The sequence below is a fragment of the Rhipicephalus sanguineus genome, chromosome 9, assembly GCF_013339695.2.
Source record: "Rhipicephalus sanguineus isolate Rsan-2018 chromosome 9, BIME_Rsan_1.4, whole genome shotgun sequence".
NCBI lineage: Eukaryota > Metazoa > Arthropoda > Arachnida > Ixodida > Ixodidae > Rhipicephalus > Rhipicephalus sanguineus.
Genome location: NC_051184.2, coordinates 55,763,473 through 55,791,368, shown reverse-complemented (window position 1 = coordinate 55,791,368; position 27,896 = coordinate 55,763,473). Strand labels below are relative to the sequence as shown.

General features: G+C 49.1%; 1 protein-coding gene across 1 annotated transcript in view; it reads right to left on the bottom strand.

Annotated features, from left to right (window-relative positions):
- LOC119405542 (uncharacterized) overlaps window positions 1-27,654 on the bottom strand; it is a 118,577-nt gene extending 90,923 nt beyond the window's left edge. Inside the window, exon 1 of the mRNA XM_049419435.1 lies at window positions 27,024-27,654. Within this exon, the coding sequence (XP_049275392.1) occupies window positions 27,024-27,638 (615 nt within the window). The 5' untranslated portion in view covers window positions 27,639-27,654. The remainder of the gene's footprint in view (window positions 1-27,023) is intronic.
- Window positions 27,655-27,896: the final 242 nt, after the last annotated feature.

Below are 27,896 nucleotides of genomic sequence, written 5' to 3'. Positions count from 1 at the left end.
TCCATTTGACTTTTTAAATATCCCATTTTTTGTGATTATAATAATGACTTTTATTACAGCAAAAGCTGTTATGAGATCATTTCACCGACCGTTTTTGGCGCCGTATTTATCCGCCGCTGCCGCCACCGCCGGTGTCCGTAACCAGTATCGCTCGAAATAGGAAAAAAACGAAATAAGAAAAAAAAATCCAGGATGGAACGAGGTTCGAACCTGGGCCCTTACGTGGGAGCCCAGTATTCAACCTCTGAGCCATGCCGGTGCTTGAAACTGCCTTGCAAAAAGGTCCTATACATGCTTCATGTCGGGAAGGAACCACATTAGCATATGCAATATAACGCGGTAGAAGAGTAAAATAAGCACCAAGCGTCGCACAACGCGAATTCTGTAACCAGGCGTCACACAATCCGAATTGCGCAACGAGTAGGTTGTTGAATGCTTCGAACCCATTACAAAGGGCTCTGTCATAATTCTTCGTCGTCATCAGGCACAGTATCAACAAAGTGCGCATAATGCCTTACATGCGTTTAGCATGTACCACGGCTTTCCGTAGAATGACGAAAAATGGCGCAGTGCTTGCTGCCCTACTTCTCAAAAATTACAATGATTTATAGCGTAGTGGGTTCCTGGCAAGTGCACTTGTATTGGTTGCCAAGGAAGCCCATGAGCGCATGATCCATTTCCTCGGGGTCTCAGTAAAATTATTTATAGCGTACTGGGTTCCTCGCAAGTGCACTTGTCTTGGTTGCCAAGGAAGCCCATAAGCGCATGATCCATTTCCTCGGGGTCTCAGTAAAGTTCTTCGCCCCCCCCCATCTCTCTTCCACGTCAACGTATGTAATACAGCATGACGGGAGAGGGAAATAGCGACCGCGCGTCACCCAATGCGAATTACGTAACTGGTGGGCCGTTTAAAGCTTCCAACCTATTACAAAGGGCTGAGCCATAATTCCTCATCATCATCAGTCGTCGCGTCAACAAAGTTCACATAGTGCCTTACAGACGCATAGCTAGTGCCTCGCTTCTCTGCCGAATGTTCGAATAATGGCTTAGTAGGAGCTTCCCAACTTCACAAAAATTGTGACTTATGGTGTAGTGGGTACCTTTCTAGTATACTTGTATTGTAGCCCCAAGATAGCTTACAACGGGCTCTAGAAACGCTGCTCTTCCAGCTTTCGCTGTGACTGTGCTGCGGTTTCAGCGCAGGCCTGGCGTTTTTTTATGATTAGTCTTCCCTTCTATTACGGACGCACTCGAAATTATCTAAAATATATGACTCACTGTTTGCCGAGATTCTTGTAACCCCCATTGAGTTTTTGTTAGGAGGTCCCCCCGACAGTTTTTGTTTCGGGACCTCCTAATGTGCAATTAGATGTCTACGTTCCTGTATTAGGGGCCCTCGTAGTCGTAGTCGTAGTAGTCGTAGTGCGTAACCAGTCTTACGCTTTGACCTCCAAGGTCAAAGCGTAAGACTGGTTACGCACTACGACTACCGTTGATTGATGAAATAAACAAACGAAAGACGCCAGATGTTTTGTAAAAGCAAAACGAAAGAACGCCAGATGTTTCTAAAGCAAAACGAAAAGACGCCAGCTGCTTAACGAAAGACGCCAGATGTTTTCTAAAGCAATGGTTTTCTAAACAATGAAAATTCACAGCGTACATGTAAAATTAAAGTGAGCTGCAAGTCGTCATAACTCATCGAACCTTTAGTATAAACGCGCCCGATCTCACGTCGGTGATGATGTACTGGGCAGAATTCACGGAAGATTCACGGTTTACCGATGAACCTCCGCAGCTTCGCCCACTCATCATCATTCACTCCGTGGATATGCTGTGATTTTTTTTATTTTGTCAAAAAAGCAACAAAAGATATATGTGGACACTTGGTGACCCATCTTCATCCCAACGACTAACATCCATGATCAATCATTAAACAAACTATTGTCGTACCTGTAAAATTTGACGGGGAGAGTGTAAACAAAGAAATCGATGTGACTGCCAGACGAGCGTCACTCATTTGACGCAGACCTTGCGCTAATGTCGCCATCTAAGCATGTTAAGGAGTAAACAGAACACCACGGCAGGACTAGAGGGAAACGCGATGAGTGTCGTGTCTCCCTCTAGCCCGGCCGCTCGATACGAGCGTAAGTGGGAATGCGGTGTTTGGGACAAGCAAAACCATCCATGATAAAGCAATCTTTATTACGAATGGATGCTGTGATCGATGTCGAGGCTTGGGCTAAGGTCGCCACCCCGCTGTGTGTTAATGCGTTGACAAAATGGCACATCTCCTCTTGGAAACGCGCCAAGGACTGACGCGTTGCAGGAGCTAATTATGGAGGCCACGGCCCTGATGCATTTCATTACTCCCGCCGTCCAAGAGCACTGTGAGAGGACAGTGTGATATATAAAAGGCGCGTTTGTACAGCTTCCATACTATGTGACGATGGTGCAGTGGATAGCGTGTCCGGCATCTGTTGTCGCGGACCGAGAAATCGCGCATTCATCTACCGTTGACGGATCTTTTTTTCTTCAGCTTTTTTTTCTTTGCTATCTGATCGTGTGTGTTTTTTTTTTTTTGACATCATTTCCGTGACGGAAATACGTCGCACAAGTCTTGGTGGACACCGGCATGAAATACTTTCGTGTTAAAATGTAATTTTTGCCATGCCAGAAATTGTTTCAGTGCTCCTTGAAAGGCGAGCATGGTCCGTAGAATTCGTGCCGTTTGTATGTTAGTTCTCATTAGTATTGTGTCTAACAAAGAAAAACTAGCCCTTAAAAGAAATCTTCTTTCCTACAAGTTTTTATAAGTTAGTTATAAGTAATATTTGCAAATTACCCCTGGAATGTCTCCGAACGTACGACATTGGTGTAATAGGCATAACTACACGAATTCGCAACTCCGCAAAAGATTGCTCATATTGCGTAGGCAAAGAGACACATGACGACGTGAGCGAGGGCACATTGGGGGGGGGGGGGTGAGGCGGTCGCCCCCGTAATTATTCTCGGGGGGCGCCATGTGTGGCCCTTACCATTACTCAGTCAGACCTGTTCCGTCATCATTAAATGTCCAAGGTCAAGGTTAATGTCGCGCAGGTTTTCTTACTGCAATGGCGGTCGAGTACTCCCTATGTCTCGTATTCATAACTGTTTATTGGCCTATATTACCAACGCCGGAAGTCCGGGGACCATGGACACTGTTGAGTGAAGCACGCTTCATTTAGATTTTTGCATCCATGCCGAAGCTTCTTTTCTATCGACCTCGACGAACGAAGAGGGGGGGGGGAGGGGGGGGGGGTGTTGGCTGAAGTAGGAAGCCCTCCGCACGCCTAAGCATGTCGACGTTGATCATTAAGCGTAGTGAAGTTCATCAAGCAGCCTTCTGAAAATGTCGCCGGTAAAGATGGTGTTCTCGCAGTCACGAAGCCGAGGGCGCCACGCTTCTGTTCAGATCACGTGATGATCACGTGACGGCTTCGTGAAGTTCCGTTGCTGCTCTAATTGAATCAGCAAAACACGATTTAAAACCACATTGCTTAGGGTGCGTTTCGATGGAGGCTAAATACTAGGGGCCCGAGTACATATCTTTAGGTGCATGTTGAAGAACCGCAGGCGGTCAAAATTTTCGATGTCCTCTACTACAGAGTGCCTCAAAATCCTATCATGGTTTTGGCACGCGAAACCCTTACAATATTTTTATTATTCGTTTGTCCTCATGTGTGCGCACATGTGCGTTTGGGAGTATGCTGACGTGTGCTGTTATCTAAAGTATGCTGATATCTAGGGAACCTACTTCCTTCCTGTTTTTTTTTATTGGTTCATTGTTATTATGAACGTAAAGCAGCCGACCATAAGTTTCTCATAAAAAAGAATCCCAGTATTTTCTCTCGTTTGTCATAGGCGGCCTGCAGATTGTGCAAAGTGACTCGGCTAAACAACATCTGCACGTATACCGAGCAGCCACGGGTCACAAAGGTCCCGAAACAATGCATTAACGTGTACACTTTAATGAATGTATGACGTGAAGCTATTGTCAGCTATGACATTTCTTAAGAGATGGAGTGTGTATAGGCGCTTGCCGCATAGGAATCCACGCGGCGCTCTTTCCACACTGTGACTTGCGCACATCTCGAAGGAAAGCAGGAAATACTGCCCTCTCCCCTTTTCGTGTCTGGCAGAACATCACCAATGGGAATGTGTCGCTTCGTATTCGGCGGTCGCGGATGCAGTCCCTTAAAGGGACATAAAGATATAAACGATATTTTTCTTGTATTGGTAAATTAGTTTTTCACGATAGCAAGAACACCACGCTTGCTGCGAGAATGCGCTTAGTAAGCGAGAAAACGCGCAAAGTAAAAATGCGGGTGGCGACGCAACCTTGAGTTTCACGCACCAGTCGTCGTGACTTCGTAGATTTTGAAGGCGTCTACTGGGACCTACGTAGTTCCCAATTCCTGAAAATGAAGTACATTGTTTTCAGAGGGAGCCAGATACATAAGACACCAAGTTTCAGGAAATTTCGTTTAGCCGACGCAGCCAAATTCGCAGCATCAATATCGGGATTTTCCGCAGTATATTTAATTTCACATTGTTTTTCTCATCTATTAACTAAATTAAGGTGATGAAATTAACGACGCTGAAGTTTTCAGAGTATAATTTATCAGTATAAACCAATTTATGGTTTCACTTTCCCTTTAATACGGGTTCTTCGCTCCGCTCGCCTCGTCACCTAGGGAACGCTCTTTCCCCCTTCCTTCTTTCCAACAGCGAGCCTACTCTCCCGCGAATGCAGCGAAGTGTGCGCGTCAGCTTGGCGGCGTCAGCATGTCTTCTATGCGAACGGTTTGCTTATGGCGAACTTGCGTACCCTGCGGGCTTGGCGTGAACCACGGCGTCGTGTAGAGACCGTGCGTGAACTTCGACCCGCGGGGTCGCAGACACGTAGTCTGCGACGTGGACGGGACGGGAATTGATTACATGGTTTACCTCAGTTCCTGTAACTTTCAGCATCAATATAGCTTTTGCCGAGGGTACAACCAACGTAAAGGCGACACCGATCGCTTGCTTCTGTTAGAACACAATCCTAATTTTTATCGCGGTCTTTAGATTGATTGAATTTTTTTATTCTCATCATTAACGTTAGTGTTTGGGCGACTTGGTAGTTTTAAATGCGAAGCATTTCTTAGCGAACCTCTGGCACTTTGAGCGTTTATATCTACCTGTCTATCTATCTATCTATCTATCTATCTATCTATCTATCTATCTATCTATCTATCTATCTATCTATCTATCTATCTATCTATCTATCTATCTATCTATCTATCTATCTATCTATCTATCTATCTATCTATCTATCTAGCCGCCTACGTCTGGGTGCTGTCGTGATCGCCTCCTTAACTTGGTGTGGACCAAAATTAGCATGGGAAGGTAAGAGGACTTGACTAATATGACTGTGTGGTCATTACATGAATAACGCGAAAATCCTATCGCGTGGGTCGTCAAACCCTTTCCTCCAAACACGTGTGGCACATACCCGCTTACCACCGGCCGCGGTGTACGGGCATGCGCCTCAGGTGATTGACATTTTATATCTACCCAGGAACGGCGACAACAGACATTAGTCATTTAAATGCGAGAGCGTTAAGAAAAACCGGCATCGGCAGCGTTGACCCGACGAATGGAAAGAATAAAAATCAGGATCCATGCAGGAATCTAAACCAAGCATTCTGCGTGGCAATCGGGTATTCTACCGCAAAGCCATGCCAGGCTTACAAACTGGTTTGGAAAAACAGCCTACGCAGGCGTAGTGTCGGTGCAACGTCAGTTCTGGTTTTGGTGCTTATTTTACAAGAAAGCAATATGCAGTACATATGTAGTCCTACAATACAGGCGTCGTATCACGTCCGTGATTCCAGTGTTGGCTCCGCTTTTATAGCAGTCTAATAAGCCTTACATTTATATTTCTATGATTTAGCAAGCTATATTGAAGCATTGCTCGTCCCCGGAAGAATACATTAACGAAAGTTACGTATGATATTTACATCATCGCAGCGTAAAGTGCACTTAGTCCACCAGAAGGACGCAGTGTCCTCTTCATTTCTTACGAGGCTGGGAGATGCCTCATGCTGACCGAGGATCATGACAGATTGATTGACAGCCGTTTTGTAGACGAGGCTACGTAGGTCACATCCGCCCAGGTAGCCTACGAATACGACAGGTGCCATCCACTGATATTGGTCGACGTAGCCCTATCCAGGCCTACAAGCCTCAGCGGCCTAAACCTCACCAACGCGATGGGTGACTTTAGATTCCGACATGTCCCCGGCTCTATATACAGACAATTTGTCGACGAAATGACCGAAGCATCCACGATTTCTAACAGCTGTACTATAACTCATACTTCACTACACATGGACCCCTCGCCACCGCGATCGCGACCGGATCCGATACAAGTCATGACCAGTGTCTAGTGCTCACTGATCACGGTGATGATGACATTGTTCAAGAACTGTCAAGAACCCCTTCCACACATGCACATGGGTTCGTGAAACGTGCGCGCTTTCTCCACGATAATGGACAAGTATAAGCACTACATATCAGCTTACCGCTTCTGGCGTTGGTACTACTCACGTTGCCGTTGGCAGCGCTACCCAACTTTAAACAACTGGTTCATAACACATATGCATCTTTTCAGCATATATGAACTTTATACAAATCTTTAGCATCATTTTGTGACGTTTCGCTTAGTAAAAAAATTACGCCGCAGTCACCTTCCCGCCGCATGCTTCGTATATTATCGACTTCCACGGTGCGTGGGATCTGCCGAATTTTTTTCTCATCAAAATATCCATTCATGTGGCATACGGGTAGTCATTACCATAGTTAAGCGTAAGGACTGTACTGCATGTTGACCATATGGTAACAGATGTTGGTGGCCGATTGTTCTTGTGAACGTTGCTATTCCAGCCGTATGTATGCCTTCGACGAATGGTTAGATAGCGAGATGGATTTAAAAGGTTTAAATTACCGTCCATTTTCTTCTTTACTGAAGATCCCAAGTTTGCTTTTATTTCTGCAATTGAAAGCAGTGGTTCTCCAAAAACACTCATGTACTGAGATGAACGTGCCCTTTAAGCAACGGCCAGGTGGTGAAAACTTCATCTTTAGTCCTCGACTATTCTGGGCCTCATAATTATATCGTGGTTTCGTACGCGTTATAGCAAAGCGATTCTTGAGTAAGCAGCCCTTGAAATTAAAGCTTTAGTTTATGTAAACTCGTTTCGCGCGACAGTGCTTACATTACGACGTTGCCGTCTAATTGAAGCTTACGTTACCTCGTGTTCACAGACATAGTTCATACGAAAAAAAAGTCACAGTTTCGCCGCAACGGCGAAGCAATGAATGCGATAGCAACAAATTGGAATGTAGCGCGAAGAACGGAAAGTAGCTTGAAATTGCCAGCGCGTCGCTCGAGCCCAAAGGACGCACGAAAAGAACGCACACAGGACGAGCGTGAACTATCATGCGTCACAGCTCGATACTGAAACATAAAGCGCGCTCCTTTCGCAAACGCGGCTGCTGCAGCGGGCTCTCTCACTTCAGCGCGGACATGGCGGGGAAAGCACAAGACATACAATCCCCCGCTCCACCCCCCCTTTCCCCGCCCTCCCCCTTCTTTCCTCGAGATAAGCGCACGAAGGCGACCACGCCCTGTAGGGCGAAGAGCAACGGCGTTCGCAGGAGCGGGGCGGCGACCTTTAAAGCCCAGCGCGCCATCTCGCTGGTAATGAAGAAACGCTTAAAAGCGCCTGCCGTCTATGAGTCCGGCCAGCGGTAAAGGGTGTGCATATAACGCTCGCCGTTAGCTACCCAGACGATGTGCGTTTGTGGCGTAGTGGCTAGCGCCACGGGCTGCGGTGCGAGAAGTCCTGGTTCGATTCCACGCTTCGGAAGCATTTTCCTGAATTATGTTTCTTTGGGGCTTTTATATATATATATATATATATATATATATATATAGACATACACATATACGGTGCATGACGGCGGACGGCGACGGCAAAAATCAGCCGAGACTGTCCGTATAATTGTAATAAGCGTGCTCACTAAGCTAGAAACGACGGAAGCCTCCTGTGTACGTCCCTCCGTTGTTTTTCAAGAACGGGTAAGCTTCGTCTTCCCAAGCTTGCGGACACGTTACTGAAAATGGATACGGTAGTAACGCTTCAGCATTCGTGACTTCTGAAGGCAGTAACCACTTGCCGTACCTAGTATACTTCTAGGCACGCTCACATTTGTGCGTCAGACCACAAATAAATTGATCTTTTCTTTTCAAGAAATTCTCATTCTTGCCTAATGTGTGACTCAATGCTTACTCGATCGTATTATGTCGGTAATTTGTTTGACATCCTTGCATTCTCAAGGACAGCGTGTTGTCACCAAACTGCTTGAATGTAAATTGTAATCTTGCTTTCTTGCCTGCCGAAACCACGATATGATTATGAGACACGACCAGGGCTGGGCAGAGATACTCGGAAAAGTGTTCCGGAATACAGATATCGAAATACATGGTCTGACAGCCTAAAATACAGATACTGAGATACATTTTCTTTTACTGTAACGGGATATTTGAGAAATACTTTCGCAATAAGACGAAAAAAGTATTCCGGAATACAGATACAGTACTACAGATGCTGGAATACTTCTTTTTATGTCGAGGATGCTCATACTCAGCAACCATATTTATATGTGCAGCATAATGTTGTAAATAAAGTTCCAGCGCATTCAAACTTTCAGTTCATTTATTTATAATAGTACCTTCAGCGCTATTAATACATTACCGGGGGGGATTTACAATGTACATAATTAGTAATAATGACATAATCACACGCATAAATTGCAATAAAAATGCACTATTTCACAGCAACAGTAACAAGCATTGGATACAGAAATCGACATACTTGGTGACAAAATGATCTATGCTCGAAATAGCATAGTTTAAGCAAATTACTCGAATCACTAATGAACACCAGTGAAATGAGAAAAAGTATACCTTTATTTTGCACATAAGATCTGCTTTGTTGAGAAGGTTCCTGTGTGAGCATGTCAAATAGGCTGTCTTCTAACAGCGTCGGTTCGGCCTCAGCGCAAGACTCGCGAAAGAGAAAAAGTCTCTCTACCGCTGCAGACGATCACAAATTCGTGTTATAGTAAATAAATACCGCCTTCATAGCCGGAGAGCCCTGCAGCGTGGCGATATCTCTTTTCAGGTCACCTAGATACCGAAACACTTCCGGCCTGACGTGGGTTTCTGACCATTCAGAAGCCGCATTCGGCCCCCATCTTCGTAATCCTAAGTCGTCTGGCCCGGTCGGCGCAAGGTCAGACGGCTGAGGATTCCGCTGCCCATGTAGGCCGGCCATAATTACCTATGCGTAATGGAGCCCAATATGTAAAAACAGCACAATTCAGATATTGGCCTCCTAAAATTGCGTTCTTCGGGGGTGAGAGGGTTTGCGCCCTCCCAATCGCTCCTGCCAGCTACTAAACAGACGTGAAAACAGCTACAGCTGCTCAGAGCGCCCCATCAGAAACTACAGCGAGTACTCGTCGCCTGGGCCGAAAGGGTCACTCTCCAAGAATGCTGTCACCGCCACCGACGCTACTAGCATCCATTTTTGCAAGCCGCAAGAGACGAAGTCGGCTCCAGCGGTGGGGGAGCCTGGTACAACAAAAAACCATTTCACGCTTGTGATCAATTAGGAACGCATCCTGACGCGCTAGCGACGTGGCTGAAAGCGCGACAAAGATAGCCTTCTTGTGGTCACTTCCGCCGCAACTACAGGAAGTTCTTTTGGAAGTACCGCCGCTTTGGGAACTGAACGCACGCGAAGCATTGCAAAGCCGTCTGTTCCAAGGCGGTATCCGCGCTGGGGGTGACGAAGTAATGGCTTGTCCACCCGAAAAAAAATTAGGCGTGCTGCACTGGCATTGAGAGACAGCGACTTTCGTCGGCAGAGGCCAACAACACTGCCTCCGCGATTCTGCCGTCTGCGGCGTCGCGCGCTTTACCACATTGGCCATTCCGTGCTTGAGGGGAAACCATCGCCGCCCTTTCTGTCGGCGACGGGCGGTGCGCCTTTGTGCAACCGGTGCTGGCACAAAAAAAAGAAACGTCATTCCCCTCTTGCAAACACGCCTCATCTTATTTCCAACAAAAAAAAATGTAACGAGATACCCGTGTCCTACATAGTATCGCGATAAAAACGATACTTCGTAAAAGTATTTCACTACTGAGATACAAATACATTTTTCAAATGTACCTCGATACAGAAATACAGATACTCAAAAGTATCTCTTAAATACTATCGCGATACTCTTGTATGGCGATACTGCCCAGCCCTGGACACGACGTATAGTGGGGTACTCCACGTCAATTCTCCATTGTCGACACTTGCAAATGCTTACAGACGCATCTCTTCTAATTGTCTTTCAATTTCAAAACTGCACTTGAGATGTGGATGAGAAAGTGGCCCTTTTCTTAACCCACTCGTGATGTGGAAGAAGAAAAAAAATTGGGGGACCCTTAAGCTTCGCCTTTAAGAGTTCAACGCGATAGCGAAATCCGGCCCCTAGTGCGCACTTCAACCACTAAGTGCATACTTATTAATGTGTATTGTTACACACACACGCACACAGACACACACGAGCGCGCGCGCGCGCGAATGGTACAAGTTTTTGATCTAAAGCAAGAGTCGCATGGCCTCCAAGATATGCGCCGCGCGTCCGCCATCTCTCGGAGGCCATAAAGGGTTGAGACATATTTCTCACAATGCCTCACAGATGGCAGCACATCAACGCCTCCTCTAGAAAACTGGCGTTGGCTTGAAATGTTTTCCGCTAGATGGACATAGTTGTCCATCTTTAGAGCTGTTTGAAAGTTCGTGTGTGTTTTTAGCGGCGATGGCTGCACTATACCGGCCTTTTTCGACGTAGTTTGATGGCCTCGCCTATGCACCTACAAATCGCCGAATGGGCTCGTTTTCGTCGTGACACCTGCCGAACAAAATCCGTTAAGCAGACTCCTTCCAGTACATGGCATTTATGTAGTGTGTTTTTCCGAAGCAGCTGCAAGTTACATGGTGGCTTTGTGGTAGGACACCTGCTTGCCACGCGAACTGCCAGGGTTCGATCCTCAGTGGAACCGAAGATTTTTGTTGTTTGTTTTATTTGCTTCTGTCTTGATTTTTCGGTCACGGACGATTTTTCGCTCACAACCAACGGTGCCGACGCCGACACCGGAATTTCAGCGACACGAGTTCTCTAACGCTATCGCGTTAAAACAAAGAACACCGTGCAAACCTTGCATCAGACGCTCTCCTGTGCCAGGAGACGCAGGGGGTCACTCCACGCGCCGAAGTTTTAAAAAGAATGAAATATCTAAGGGCATCTGATTGTCCACACTTTCAGCGCGTTGCTCAAGCCCACAGACGTAGCAACTGCGACAGATGCTGCTATGAACTGCATGATCTCCAGCCTGTTTCTTGCCTACCTTTGCATTAAAGTCGCTTATCAGTACAGTATACTATGTCTTTACCTTACTCATTGCTGATTCTACGTCTTCGTAGAAGCGTTCAACCAGTTGATCATCATGGCTGGATGTAGGCGCGTAGGCCTGTACCACCTTCAACTTGTACCTCTTATTAAACTTAATTACGATACATATCACCCTCTCATTAATGCTATAGTATTCCTCTATATTGCCAGCTATATATTTATGAATAAGGAACCCCATCCCTAGTTCTCTTCTGTCAGCTAAGCCACGATAGCATAGGACGTGTCCGTTCTTCAGCACTGTATAGGCCTCCTGTGGCCTCCTAACCTCACTGAGCCCATTACATCCCATTTAACACCCTTTAATAGTATAGCTAGACTCGCCTCACTAGATAAAGTTCTAGCGTTATACGTAGCAAAGTTCAGATTCCAATGGCGGCCTGTCCGGACCCAGAGATTCTTAGCACCCTCTGCTGCGTCGCAGATTTGACCGCCACCTTGGTCAGTTGCTTCGCAGCCGCTGGGGACTGAGGGTTAATTGGTGTATTCATCTGGAAGGTGGTGGCCAAGTACTACACCAGTGTGGCCAATCCTGCTCTGGTGAGGGAGTGCACTGCTGGCTGTGGTCGCCAGTGAGGCTGTACCCCAGGGCTTTTACACAATTCCATCATCACGCGGATTTTTTTTTAATCCGGTTGGGAACTGTCCGGCGCCTGGATTCGAACCACGGACCTCTTGCATGCGAGGCTGATGCTCTACCACTACGCCATCGCTGCAACGATATTTAGGGCACGGTATCAGCGGTCGCTGATACCGTGCCCTAAGGGGACATTAAAGAGCAAAATGATTTTTTCCTCGTGTTGGTGAATTACTCATTTACGATAGCAAGAACACCATGCTCGCTGCAAAAAGACGCTTAGTAAACGAGAAAACGCGCAAAGTTAAATGTGGGTGGCGACGCCATCTTGCAGTTCCTGCACCAGTCGCCGTGACGTCATAGATTTTTACGGCGTCTACTATGCCTACGAAGTTCCTAACTGCTGAAAAGTTGAGTACAGCTGCCCAAATCTCTAAATATCACGCGCGAGCACCGACTTTTTTTGTTCGTCAGCGCGTACGACGAAGCTAATTTAGAAGCAGGGCGAGAGTGAGCGCAAAAAAAAAAGCATCGGCGTCACCAGATAACAAACTAACCATCCACATTTGTCAGCTTATCTCATGCGCGGGCGCGTGTAACGTATCTGCGGATTTCATTTTCTCAGTTGCTTGCTGATGTTTCTCGGTTGCTTGCTTGAGATACGAGCAAGACGCGCTGCCTGCTCGTCTGAAGTGAGTTAATGCAGGGTGACGTTCTCACGAAGGAACAGCCAAGCAGACGATGGGCCCAGCTGAGCGCGCTTCGCGGGCATGCGCTTACTCTAGCCCTAATTGCAATTTGGCTCCGTCGTACGGCGCTGACGCACAAAAAGGTCGGCGCTCGGTCACGCTAGTTAAAGATTTTGGGCGGCTCTACATTGTCTTATGAGGGAGGCAGAGTCTGAACATACCAAGTTTCAGGAAATTTCGTTGAGCCGATGCGGCCAATTTACGATAAAGCACTTTGAAATTTGTGACGTGAACATGTGGAATCTCCACGGTAAATTTATATTTACATTGATGTTTTGTTTTGTTAACAATGGAATTGTGATAAAATGAATGACACTGTAGTTTTCAGAATGTAATTTATCAGTATTAACCTATTTACTGTTTCACTTTAGCCTCCCTTTAGAGGACCCCTGACCAGCCTCTCAAAATTAAAAAACAAAACGAGCGCAACATTCTTTCCTGGCCCTTCTCGTCTTTCTGGCGCACATCGTGACGCAGTACAGTGATTCGCATGACATCTATATAGTACATACTATCGATCGGTTCATATACGCGAAATATCGAATGTGAACTGTCTACTGCACTGCTTTGCCATGCAGCCCCCTATTGTGCGTGATCAATTGATATCACTTGATTTTCTATGTTTCCGACTGCGCAAACGGACATAACAGCGTGTAGCCTACCATCGCGAAATCTTGATAGACTTACCGTTTAGTGCTGACATGGTGCACGTGCTTTTAAGGAATAAGTGGCGAGGGGGAGATGTGGTCCTTAGGAAGGGTAGCGACGGCGAGGAGGAAACCACTTCCTGGTCTTTGAAATGGGGTTGGTGAGAGGCCCTTTAATACGGGCTCTTCGCTCTGCTCGCCTCGTCACCGAGGCAACGCTCTTCCCCCCTTCCTTCTTTCCATCAGCGAGCCTCCTCTCCCGCGAATGAAGCCCAGTGTGCGCGTCAGCGTGGTGGGTCAGCATGTCTTCGATGCGAACGGTTTGCTTATGTCCAGCTTGTGCACCCTGCAGGCCTGCCGCGAACCACGCCGTTGTGTAGACACAGTGCGCGAACTTCAACACGGCAAGAACCCTGACACGTGGGTGGCGACGTGGATCGGACTTCCTGGAGTTCGCGGAGCGCCGATGTGCCTTCGAGGACCATCGTCGAACGTGCAATGTCGGCCGAATGGTATGGTCACTGTGTTCTCTCTTATTCAACACTGGGTTATTATTTAAAGTTACGTTAGATTTCGGATAATTGATTACTTGGGTTACCTCAGTTCCCGCAACTTTCAGTATCACTTTAGCTTTTGCTGGGGTCACAACCTGCGTAAAGGGGACACCAATCGTCTACTTAGACCATAAATAAATTCATCTGTACTTTTCAACGAGCTCTCATTCTGGCGTAATGCGTGACCCAATGTTAATTCGCTTGTATTAGGTCAGTAATCTGTATGACATCGTTGGATTCTCATGCACAGCGAGTTGTCATAACATTGCACGAATGTAAACTGTCATAATGTTGTCTTGCCTGCCGAAACCACGATATGATCACGAGCGCGACGTATAGTGGGGTACTCTAGATCAATTTTTGACCACCTGGTGTTTCGTTAGGTGCACATAAACATAAGTACACGGACGTTGTTCGCATTTTGATGCGGCATCAAAATGTGATCGTCCTGGCCAGCAACCGAACCCGCGCCGTTCAGCTCAGCGTCTCGACGCATTGCCTTCTTAACTATTATGGCGGACAAAGTTGCCCGTGCCTTATTCCACTCTACTATTCCGACTCCGCGTCTTATTTGGCGCTTCAAACCCCCTCCAGAGATGTATGAACAACCATAGGTGGATACAACTTTCGAAGTCCGTGGCATTTCGTCCTCAATGGAAGATGCACACAAGCCTGCACCAATGCGCGCGTCCTCCAGACTGACATCACGAGCCGGACGGCCGGTGACCCCGCGTTTGGAGGACATTGCCGCGTACATGGGCGGAACTGTTTCTTTACTAGAAGGAGCGATCGGCTGCCGCGCTTCGGTCGTCTGGGCTCCGTAATTCGTCAGTTGTGTCCGAGTATAGACTTACACCACCCGTTATTATCGCACCGAGAATAACCATACTGGTGGAAATTGCGAAGCTTATGCAACTCGAACGCGAAGCGAGCCGTGTCCAGATGTGAAATTCCGCCATATTGCGCATTGGCAGGAATAGACAGTCGGGGCCGGTTATCTCACGTACACCGCGCGAGGAAACACTAACTGACGCTCCAGCGATGAGTCGGGCTTCTGCAGTTCGGTACTCGTTATCACGACATCTGATCGCTCCCGTTGGTTTTCTGGCCAACAATTCAACCGCTGCGTTATCAGTTTTCTGACGCCAGCGGGAAAACCTGAAACCACTAGCCCCGAGTTCATGTCGCATGGTGCTGTTCGCGGGGGAGCCTGTTATAACTTTGTTTAGCGAGAGAAGAAAGCTTAATAGGCAGGTTATTTCAAAGGGTGTAATGAGCCGTCTTTTGAAACACAGACTCGACAGCTTTCTTTACACCTGCAACAAGGCAAAAGTAATGTGATACGCGGCGAATGTCATCACATGTTAATGCCATTTTTTTCCTTGTAGTCGGGCACTCCAAATTACTCCAAATTACTGCGTCGTCTGCTACGGCGGCCACCATTCTGACTGCCACTGCATACCACTTTCGCTCTCGTGGGAAGGGACTCACTGAGGGACGTAACATCCACGCATGCCATGTCGAAGAGAGCCGAGCGAAGGCAGCAGCACTTCGCGCACGTGAGCACAACAGCTGGTCGAGGAAGATGCAGGCTCTAAACTGGCCGAACAGGTACAAAAGGGGGCAGCACCTTAAGCGGGGGCGCGCGCATCGAGGCACCCTAGCAGAACTTGGGCTAAGGCCGCCATCCCGCGGCATGTTCAAGCATTATTGAACACTAAGGCCGGACTGCAGGTAAACGCAACGCGCGTCATGTCTCCCCTCTAGCCCGGTCGTGATTTTTCTTGGGGTAACCGTAAGCCGGGAACGCGGTGTTACATCCAGGCGAGACAGGCGCGTGTCGCAGAGCTGTTGCTGATATGAGTGCATGTTATGAGCGAAGCCGAGGCTTAGTCTAAGGTCGCCACCTCGCGCTATGTTAAGGTGTTCAAAAAATTGCGCTTCTCCTTTTGGAAATGCGATTCTCCTATTGCACTTCTCCTATTGGAAAAGTCTCAGTTTACAGAAGTTGCTGCCACATAGTTCCTGGAGACATTTCTGTAAATATATAACAGCAGGCTCCGTTTCACGGAAACTACCTACTTCTTTTTCTGTATCGCCACACATAGCACACTTCCGTTTTCATGTGCACGTCATACCTGTGTATTCCTGAACAAGGCAATTCTGTTAACCCTTACACAGCATGAATCTATAACTTGAAATGCAGCATTGCCGTTATTTAAAAATCAGAAACGGGGGTTGCCGTGGAACGGGCTTCCTGTAAATTATTCTGTTATTACGCATGGCAACAGAGGCTTTCGTAAAACGACTACTTCTGTCAGCTTAGAGGGAACTTCTGTCAGCTTAGAGGGAAAACTTTGACGCCTAAGCACCCCCAAAGTAAACACGTCTTGGCGCTCTTTCCTGTGCTTCGTATTTCGTTTGGTGATGCTTAGGCATGTATATTTTTCCTAGGTTATCTACCAACTAGCCCTGCAACAAGTTCTTCAAAATATTGCTGCCTGTTGTTCTCTATGTTTATCTTTACATTTTATTCGTCGTGCTCCGGAATGAATAACAGATGGTTTAGTCTAATAGGTTTTCGGTGCTTGATTGGGATTTTCTGTTGTTACCTTATATTAAAAGAAGGGGTCCTGTTTTTACAGAGCATGCAGTACACTTAGTATTGGTAGTCACTCAATTTGTGAAAATCGACACCAGCTTTTGTTGAATTGTGGGCAGGTGTGAAATCAGTACTGTGAAAAAGCTGATGCTTCATAGGAAAGACAGTGCATGCATGCACCGCTTGTGCTGCTGTACGCTAAATAAATAATGATTTTTCCTTTTAACAAAACACGGTATAATTTATTTGCAACAAATATAGGTGCCGCTAACTAGCTGGTTACATTTTAAAGGTCCCCAGACTGCCGCTTCAGCACTTTGTTTACGCCTGAAACAAACGTGAAAGAGATGGTTGATCCCTCTGTCATAAGAATCGGTATAACATGAAAGTAAAACGTGTCTTCACAGAAGTAGTTGAATGCTTTAGTGCACTGGTATTTTGTATAATGTCTATTGTTGTTTGGCAGATGTAGCACCGCCTGATGTGGACGCAGTCACGTTGGCGCCTAGTCACACATATCCCTACCGACGACTAACGCCCATGATCATGATTTCACCCTAGCCGTAGTATGCCAATGCAAACGATCGCTCCGCAATGGCAACCGTTGGTCCGCCTTAGTTCAGGGAGCAATCGTGGTGCGACCAGGGCTTAGTCTCTCCCTTCATCGGAGGGGGCCCCTAATTTTGCGGCGTCCTACACACACACACACACACACACACACACACACACACACACACACACACATGCCCTATATATATATATATATATATATATATATATATATATCCTCCTGAGACCTCAGCAAATTTGTGGCCACACAGGTGAAATCAGCACACATTTTTGGAATGCACACACATGCTGTATTAAACCAGAAAAAAATTGCGTCTGTACGGCAAACAGTTTTCGCACAGCAGTGTGTGCATTATAATGCACACTGGGTCTCAATGCACAGAAAACGAACAACACTCGCCTATAACGAAATTTTACATTTGCTTGCGAAAAGCACGCTTATCTGTTGCGAAATTGCCTGGAGAAGTTTCGCGCAGATGTGATGCAAAGAACGATTTTACACGTGGTGCATCGGAACTTTGTGTGCTAAGCACAGGAGTGCGCAGGTTTCCCCATCAGGGCGGGGGGTGAAGGTTCATCGCAGCGCCCCCCCCCCTACTAAATCAATGTACGAGGCAGATTTTGCGCCTCCCCCTCTTAAGTGACTAGGTGGGTCAACGTATGGGGCAGATTTTGTGCCCCCCTCTCAGGTGACTAAGGGGGGCGGCCGAACCCCTGTCCCCCCTCCCCCCTTGCGCACTCCTACTGCGCTGAGAATATCCTGGGTTTGGGCACCTCGAGGAGTATCCCTAGTTCCCAAGCTCCCAAGTGTGGCTTGCCTGCGCAGTTGTAGGCTCATAAGGCGTGGGCCCGACCTTGGCTTTCAGCAGCTTCCGTGGTGACTCATTAGGGAGCTTTTGAGTAGAGTACGCAAAGCTTTGCGTTGGCTTTTCGCGCAACTGCGCAGGCGTCGTACGCTTCCGCTTGCGGGCTCTCGTTAAGTGACGGAAATAGCGCGCCTCAAACGCTAACGCTAACTTCGAAAACTGTCTATTGAAAATTGTCTATTCGAAAACTGTCTATTGTCAAGTTCTGCACCACACCTGTCTTCCGGCAACAGGTAATGGCGAAGGGACAGCCTCATCGTATGAGAATTCTAGGTCCGAGGTGTCGTTGCTGGTCATCGACTCAAGAACACGTTTCTATATCACTGATTCCTAGGTGAAACAAACGCCAAAGCATAATGCCAAAGAGTAACGAACCGCATGAGATTGGCAAACATACGCAGGAAAAAGCACCCATTGAGACCGAGTGTGCATTATAATGCACATTTGAAGAAAATAGCTTGTGATAACAAAAATACTCGCCCTTGGGGTTACATGACCTGTGGAAATTATCCCTAAACCCTTCCTAATTAGATTTAAACAACAATTAAGAAATATGACACGATTATTATTGAGCAATTTGTGAATTACTTGGACGCCGTGAGCAGAACGTCGAAGCCGAGAATTGCGCCATGTTTCAAAGCGGGAAAACCGGGCTTCCACTGTAGTATGCTTCCTGTATTGTTGACCAGAGGGCACCACATGATAGAGCATGCGATTGCACCAAGAATGTTGACTCTAATAGTGGCGCGAATTTCGAAAACCGGGAAAAAACAAATGTGCATTTTAATGCACGCGGGGTCTGAAGAGGATATATTTGGTGGAGAGTGCTGTGCCCTTTAAACAACTAGGATCCGCATTCGATGCCCTTGGAGCTACGATCCCGTACCGTGCCTGCTACCATGACTCAAGACGCCGCCCAGCAAACGCCTCCTCTTGCACCGACGCCATGTCCGGGTGTCCCCCGCATCCGCGACCCTCCTATCTTCACCGGCGCGGATGGCACCGACGTCGAGGACTGGCTCGCAATCTACGAGCGTGTGAGCGTCCCCAATAAATGGGACGAGGCGGGCAAACTGAGCAACCTCGTTTTCTACCTCGCGGGTGTGGCAAGTCTATGGTACAACAACCACGCATCCGATTTCGCTACGTGGTCCGCTTTCAAGACCGCCATCATCGACGTGTTTGGCCGCCCTGCCGTTCGCAAGCTGCAAGCCGAACAGCGTTTACGTGAACGAGCCCAGCAGTCCGGTGAGTCTTTCACGAGCTACATTGAAGACGTGCTCGACTTGTGCAAGAAAGCCAACGCAACCATGACTGAAGCCGACAAGATCCGCAACGTCATGAAAGGCATCGACGACGATGCCTTCACCATGCTACTCGCCAAAAACCCTCGCACTGAGGCAGAGATCATCACGCTGTGCCAAAGCTACGAGGAGCTACGCCGACAGCGGCTTATGACGCCTCGACCTCCATCACGCGACGCCGATCTCGCTGGCGGGTCGGCCGTGTCGGACCACTCCGGCTTACTCACCGAAATCAAGTCATTCGTGCGGGAGGAAATTGCCCGCCAGTTCTCCTTAGTGGCCTTCTCTCACCCGCAGGATGTTGTACAGTCGTCGACCACACTGCTGCCTTCCCTACGCCGGGCTATTGAACAGGAAATCACGGAGGTTATGCCAGAATACCACCAGCCCCCTCCGGCGTCTGCGCCGCTCAGTTACGCACAAGTTGCAGCCAGGCCGCCCCCAGCGCTCCCTGTGGTGCCCCCGCTGACATACGCTGGAGCCGTCGCCAGGCCTCAGGCCTTCGAAGCGAGTGTGCCGGCTGCGTACGCCGACATCATCCATACGCCCCGACTGCAGCCCACCATGCAGTCGTCATATCAGCAGCCGCCCCGTCCCTCGCGTCCTGCCGCGTGGATGGGACCTAGCCCGGCAAACCTATGGCGCACTGCCGACAACCACCCGATCTGCTTTGCGTGCGGTTGCGCCGGTCACGTCGCCCGCTATTGCAACCGCGTGCAGCCGCCTCGAGTCGGATCAGCCGTCACCAACCAGTCCAGCCGACCGTATTATGACCCGCTGCCGCCTATGTCACCGACGTCACGCCCAGGTCCATCTACCCGTCGTTCACCGTCCCCACGACGCCGCTCACGGTCACCGATGCGGCCTCGTCCGATCGCACGAGACCAGGAAAACTAGTCGTCGCAGTCCAAGAGGCAAAAGCTGCGACGCTATCGAACAGCCAAAGCCCTCAGCAAAGCCCATCAAACGTAGTAGACGTGTTTGTAGATGGTGTGCGCACATCGGCCCTTGTAGACACTGGAGCTGCCGTTTCCGTTATGGACGCTAAATTTAGCCGACTACTACGAAAAGTGACGACGCCGCTTTCCGGGCTCTCCCTCCGTACAGCCAGCGCCCAAAGTATTCACCCGACAGCGGTGTGTACAGCCCGTGTCATCATTGAGGACGCTCTGTACGCCGTCGAATTCATAATAATTTCCTCATGCTCTCACGACGTCATCCTGGGATGGGATTTTCTCGCCCGTCACGCCGCCGTAATTCGTTGCGCACCAGCCGAAATAGAGCTCTCACCGTTCTCAGATTTGACGCCGGCGGACAGTCCATCGGCTGCGACCAAGGTACTCGTCAAAGACGACACCACACTTCCTGCAAACTCGTCAACGGCTGTGTCAGTCTGCTGCACCGGTCTCGCCGACGCCGTTGCACTCCTCTCTCCATCTGACCGCGTCTTCACTAGAAAAGGCTTATTGGTGCCATTTGCGGCCGTGCAAGTCATTCAGGGCGACACGGATATTTTTGTTACGAACCCATCCCCGTACATTGTTAGGTTGGTGCGAGGGGAATGTCTCGGCAGAGCTGAAGCCCTCGAAGACGCACAAGTTATGGACGCACCGAGTGACACGCACTGCGCCAGCTCCCATTCGCTCAGTGCTGTTTCCACATCTGATTCGTCACCCGCTGATTTATTTGGTTCCTCGATTGCTGAACACCTTACGTCGGTCGAGCGTTCCCAGCTTCTATGCCTGTTGGAAGAATTTCGTTCTTCGTTCGATGTAGCGCAAACTTTTCTCGGCCGCACGTCTGCTGTCACGCATCGCATCGACACTGGCGCCCAACCACCACTGCGGCAACGTCCATATCGCGTGTCGCCAACAGAGCGTCGTGTAATTACCGAGCAAGTCGAAGACATGCTTCGCCGCGATGTTATTCGACCCTCAAACAGCCCGTGGGCGTCTCCTGTCGTTTTCGTTGCGAAGAAGGACGGCTCTGTGCGGTTCTGTGTGGACTACCGACGACTCAATAAGATCACCCGTAAGGACGTTTATCCGCTACCTCGAATAGACGATGCCATTGACAGCCTGCAAGGAGCAGAGTTCTTTTCATCGCTCGATTTGCGCTCAGGGTACTGGCAAGTCCCCATGGCGGATGACGCTCGACCGAAGACAGCGTTTGTCACACCCGACGGCTTGTACGAATTCAACGTCATGCCGTTTGGGCTGTGCAATGCGCCCGCGACTTTTGAGCGCATGATGGATACCGTTCTGCGCAACTTGAAATGGCACACGTGTCTATGCTACCTCGACGACGTCGTCGTTTTTGCCGCGGACTTAACACACCTTCAACGCCTGCAGCAGGTTTTGACGCGCTTGAGCGACGCCGGGCTACAACTGAATCTCAAGAAGTGCCGATTTGCAGCACGGCAGCTCACGATACTAGGATACGTGGTGTCCAAGGACGGCATCCTCCCAGATCCAGCCAAGCTTCGTGCCGTGACAGAGTTCCCCAAACCCACGTCCGTCAAAGAACTGCGCAGTTTTGTAGGACTATGCTCCTACTTTCGGCGCTTCATCCGAAACTTCGCGACTATCATATCACCGCTGACGAAGCTCCTTGGAAGTAACGGGCCCCTCAATTCGTGGTCGTCAGAGTGCGACGACGCTTTCGCAGAGCTCCGTCGTTTGTTGACGTCTCCTCCCATTCTACGCCACTACGACCCTACGGCCCCTACAGAGGTACACACGGACGCCAGCGGTGTTGGCCTCGGTGCTGTCCTTGCGCAGCGCAAACCTGGGTTCCCGGAATATGTCGTCGCATATGCAAGTCGTACGCTTACTAAAGCCGAGACCAACTACACCGTCACGGAGAAAGAATGCCTGGTAATCATTTGGGCCCTAACAAAGTTCCGACCTTATTTGTATGGTCGCCCATTTGATGTCGTCACGGACCATCATGCACTGTGCTGGTTGTCGTCATTGAAGGATCCCTCTGGCCGTCTTGCCCGTTGGGCACTTCGCCTGCAAGACTACGACATCCGCGTGCTGTACCACAACGGACGTCAGCATGCTGACGCCGACGCCCTGTCGCGCTCTCCCTTGCCTGACGACAATGCCCATAACTCAGCGTCTCACTTTGTCGTTTCTTCCATCGATATTCACACCATCGCTACCGAGCAGCGCAAGGATCAATGGATTGCCTCACTGATAGACTTGCTGACTGATCCATCGACCACACCATCCACTCGCTTGTTGCGTCGTCAAGCCCACCATTTCGCCGTTCGCGACGACCTGCTCCACCGACGCAATTACAACGGCGACGGACGCCAGTGGCTACTAGTAATACCCCGCTGTCTGCGTTATGACATATGCGAGTCGTTCCACTCTGATCCGCAGTGTGCACACCCTGGGGTGTCGAAAACCTACCACCGCATTCGCCAACGTTACTTCTGGCGAGGGATGTACCGCTACGTGGAGAAGTTCGTTCGCTCCTGCATCGATTGTCAGCGCCGCAAAACTTCAACGCACCTGTCGCCAGCAGGTCTGCAACCTCTACTTTGCCCTGACCGACCGTTTGGGCGCGTTGGCATCGATTTATATGGGCCACTTCCCCTGACGTCCGCTGGTAACCGCTGGGCCATCGTCGCTGTAGACCACCTCACGCGATACGCTGAAACAGCTGCCCTCCCTGCGGCCACAGCGAGCGATGTGGCCTCCTTCCTGCTCCACCGATTCATGCTGCGTCACGGTCCACCCCAGGAGCTGCTCAGTGATCGAGGCCGTGTCTTCTTGTCGGAAGTCGTCGAAGCCATTCTCAAAGAGTGCAACGTTGTTCACCGCAAAACTACTGCTTACCACCTGTTGTAACTCCACACCGGGAGACGTACTCGTGGAACGTCTTTATTCCATCGGTTCCATGGTAACAGTCTCACACACTGATAGCAAAAGCCCCCCTATCAAAGTATACGTGAATGCACACGTCCAATCACGAAACAGGCACATACACAGAACAAACACTCAAGTCCACCAATCACATCGCGGCACACACTTGCACGCGCGCATGGTCCGATGCAACGCCGCAGCGCGTTCGGTGCAACGCCACCGTGCGTTGGGCGCAACGCCACAGCGCGTTCGGTGCAACGCCGTAAAGCGTTGGATGCAACACTCCTTCCCTCCTATTTATGAGTGGCTATAACCCCAGCGGTCTGGAGGCCGTCGATTTCGGCTGCTGCTTCTAACGGTGATCGGTGGGGAACAGTCAGGGTCGGGTGATCCTTGTGCTTGTTCCGGTGCCAGCTGAGTGTCCGGTGGCTCTGATGAACTGGGCACAAGCACTTCCGCAGCGTGCGGCAAATCAATTTCACTAGGCTCACAGTTCCCGTCTGTTTCCAGAAAAGACCTTCGCAAATGATCGGCATGCACGTATCGCACACGGCCTCCGACACGGACCAAATACGTGCACGGCGATTTCACTCGTGTCACTTTTCCTGGCAACCATTTAATAACTTCACCTCGCACTGAGCGCACCAAAACAGCATCACCGACAGAAAAGGACCGCGGTACACCCCGTCGCTTATCTGCAGACAATTTCACTCTTTCCGCTTTGTCTGACAGTTCACTCCTAACATTTGGTTGAAGCAATGTTAGCCGAGTCCTCAGTTTGCGTCGGAGAAAGAGCTCGGCGGGTGTTTTCCCCGTGAAGGTATGGGGCGTCGTGCGGTAGGAGAACAAAAAGTTGTCGATTCTATGCTGCAGCGATCGGCTTTTTCCTTTCCCTTCATCGTCTAGAAGCTGCTTAAGAAGTGATTTCTTCGTAGTTTGTACTGCTCGTTCGACCGCACCATTTGACTGTGGGTGGTACGGAGGCGTGAGCGTGTGTTTTACACCGTTCGCTTTTAAGAAGGCCTCAAATTCAGCAGCAGTGAACTGAGGGCCGTTATCGGTAACCAGCTCAGTTGGAAGCCCATGCGACGCAAATAGAGAACGTACAGCTTCCACAGTTTTTGTAGCTGTTGTTGAATGCATGATTTTCACTTCAAGGCATTTGGAATATGCATCCACAGCAATCAAGAACATATGCCCTTCCTTAGCTGCAAAATCTAAATGTACTCTTTCCCATGGGACATCGCTTACTCGCCACTGACACAAGGGTGCTGGCTGCGTCGAAGGGAGTACAGATTGGCATGTTTTACATCGGCGTACCACTTGTTCTAGAGCATTATCTATGCCGGGCCACCACACCATTGAACGTGCCACTGCTTTCATTTTGGTGATCCCTAAATGCTGCTCGTGCAAAAGAGCTAGAACCTGGGCTTGCAAACTTTCTGGTACTACGACCCTGTTGGTCCAAACAATGCAGCCATTATCAACTGCAAGATCCAACCGACGAACCCAAAATGGCTGTAGCTCATTTGGAACGCTTTTTGGCCAACCGTGCCAGATCATGTTTCGAACGCTCGTTAGGAGCCTGTCACGGTCTGTTGCGCGTTCAATATCTTTAGCTGTGAGCGGCAACTCAGTGAGAGTGGAAAAGTAAAAAATTTCTTCAGCCAGCTCTTCAGTGTCAGATAGCGGTAGGCGGGACAACGCGTCGGCATTAGCAATGGCTGTCCCCGGTTTATGCACTATTATGTATCGATAGTTAGCCAAGAAGGTCAGCCATCTATGCACTCTCGCGGTAGCCACAGCGCTTCCCTGCCTCTTTGGGTCAAACAGCACTGTCAGGGGCTGATGGTCTGTTACTACCTTAAACGCTCTTCCATAGAGGTATTTATGGAACTTTTTTACCGCAAAGACAATGCTCAGGGCTTCTTTTTCAATGTGCCCGTAATTGCGTTCTGCCGCGGTGAGAGACCTTGAAGCAAACGCTATAGGCTTCTCGACGTCATTCTCCACGTGCGACAGTACCGCTCCAACGCCATAATCCGACGCATCACATGTGATTTGAATGTCTTTGCGAACATCATACAACTGAAGAACACTGTCATCAGTCAACAACGCTTTGCACTTATTGAATGCGTCGTCACAGTGACGTGACCAGTGCCATTTGGTCTCTTTGCGTAGCAACTCATGTAAAGGTTTTAAAACCATTGCCAAATTTGGCAGGAATCTGGAATAAAAATTTACCAAACCCAGAAAGGCTTTCAGTTGTGTCACATTAACTGGCTTGGGTGCGTTCTTTATAGCCATCACCTTATCCCTAGTAGGATGCAGGCCATTTTTATCAATTTGGTGACCCAAATAAGTTGCTTTCTCCTGAAAGAACTTGCACTTTCCGGCGTTGACCTTCAAACCGTGCTTACTTAGGCGTCTGAGCACCTGCTCGACTCTCTCGCGGCACTGCTCGTATGTCTCGCCAGCTATGACGACATCGTCCAAGTAGCAGGCAGTTCCCGATAAGCCGCCTAGGATCTGATCCATTACTGCTTGGAATACGGCAGGCGCGCACGCGACACCATAAGGGAGACGCTGAAACCTAAAAAGGCCCAGGTACGTGTTCACCGTCAGCAATTCTTGTGCCAGCTCATCTAACTCAAGCTGTAGATAAGCCTTAGATAGGTCAATGACCGAGAAGACGGTTCCGCCTTGCAATGCCATGAAAATATCCTCTGGCAGCGGCAGAGGGTAGTGGTCAACTTCTATTGCCGGATTTATAGTGACACGATAGTCACCGCACAGACGCAGCCCTTTATCTTTTTTCGGTACAATGACCAGGGGCGTCGCCCAAGCGCTATGCCTTACTCTGTACACGACTCCTGCTTTTTCCATGTTCGACAGTTCCTGTTCCACTTGCTCACGAAGAGCATATGGCACTGGCCGCGCCTTACAAAAGACCGGCGTAACACCTTCTTTGAGCTTAATACTGGCTTTGAAGCCTTTGATAGCGCCATAGCCTGGTTCAAACACTTCGCTGTACATTTCCGTTACAGGAACTGGATTTCTCACACTCTTCATGCACATGACTTCATGCCATCTAATTTTAATTTTTTGCAGCCAGTTTCGACCAAGCAACGTTGGCATCCTAGCTTTTTCAGCATCCTTTGCTATGACAAGTGGCAGTGAATAGCATTGATCGTAATATCTAACATCAACATCTATCACGCCTTTGATATCGACAGGTGTGCCATTGTAGGCGACTAAGTTCACATTAGCTTCTCTGAAGCTGGCTGAAGGAAAAAGCTTAGCGCACTCAGATTCGGACATAACCGACACAGCAGCACCTGTATCCAACTCCATGCCAACTTCCTTTCCATTTATCTCAAACATAACTGTAATAGCCGGCGTTCCTGAACTTTTATCAGTGTGACACAGCGTAAGTAACTCATTTCCGGCGACATCACAATCCAGCTGCTTAACGAGTTTGGTTTTACACATTTTAGCTATGTGCCCTTTTTTCTGACATTTGTAACAAGTACTGTTAACAAATGGGCAACTTACTGGTGCATGGTGACCCGCACAGCGATGACAAGAAGCTTTAGTCCCATGCTGCGTGGTCTTTTCAGTCTTTGTGAACGCACAATTCTTCGCGTTCTTGCCAGTACTTGCTTGTGGACGCCGTTCTTTTGCTTGTCCTTGCCAGTGCAAGTCGGAGACGCTCGCTGCGATGCCTTCGCTCTTTGTAGAGGCCATCTGCTGAGTGTCTTTCGTAGCTGCTTCCATAGCCACGGCGATGCTGCAGGCGCGTTCCCAAGTCAGCTCAGCGTCTGGCGTGGCTAGCAGTCGGCAGCGCACAGCGTCTGCTTGAAGGCCGGCGATTAGTCGGTCCCGCAGAGCTTCCTCTAGAAATGTGCCAAACGCACACGTCGCCGCCAATTTCTTCAGACCCACGATGAAGTCCGCCACGCTTTCATGCTTCTCTTGTTTTCGTTGGTGGAAGCGATACCTTTCCGTCACCACGGAACTTTTGGGAGCATAGTGCTTTTTAAGTGCATCAACGGCAACCTCGAATGTTACTTTCGTAGGCGTCTTTGGAAGAAGCAAGCTCCTTAGCGTCCCGTAAGCCTTTTCGCCGATCGTAGTCAAGAAGACCTGCAGTTTCTTTTCTTCTGCAATGTCGTTGGCGGCGATGAAGCACTCGAGACGCTCGAGGTAGACCTCGAAGTCCCCGTTGTCCGGGTCGAACTCCGGCAGCTTGCCAAGTGTAGCGCTCGATGAAGCCATCTTCAGGGTATCTTGCCGTATCCCATCCTCGTGGCCAGTTTGTTGTAACTCCACACCGGGAGACGTACTCGTGGAACGTCTTTATTCCATCGGTTCCATGGTAACAGTCTTACACACTGATAGCAAAAGCCCCCCTATCAAAGTATACGTGAATGCACACGTCCAATCACGAAACAGGCACATACACAGAACAAACACTCAAGTCCACCAATCACATCGCGGCACACACTTGCACGCGCGCATGGTCCGATGCAACGC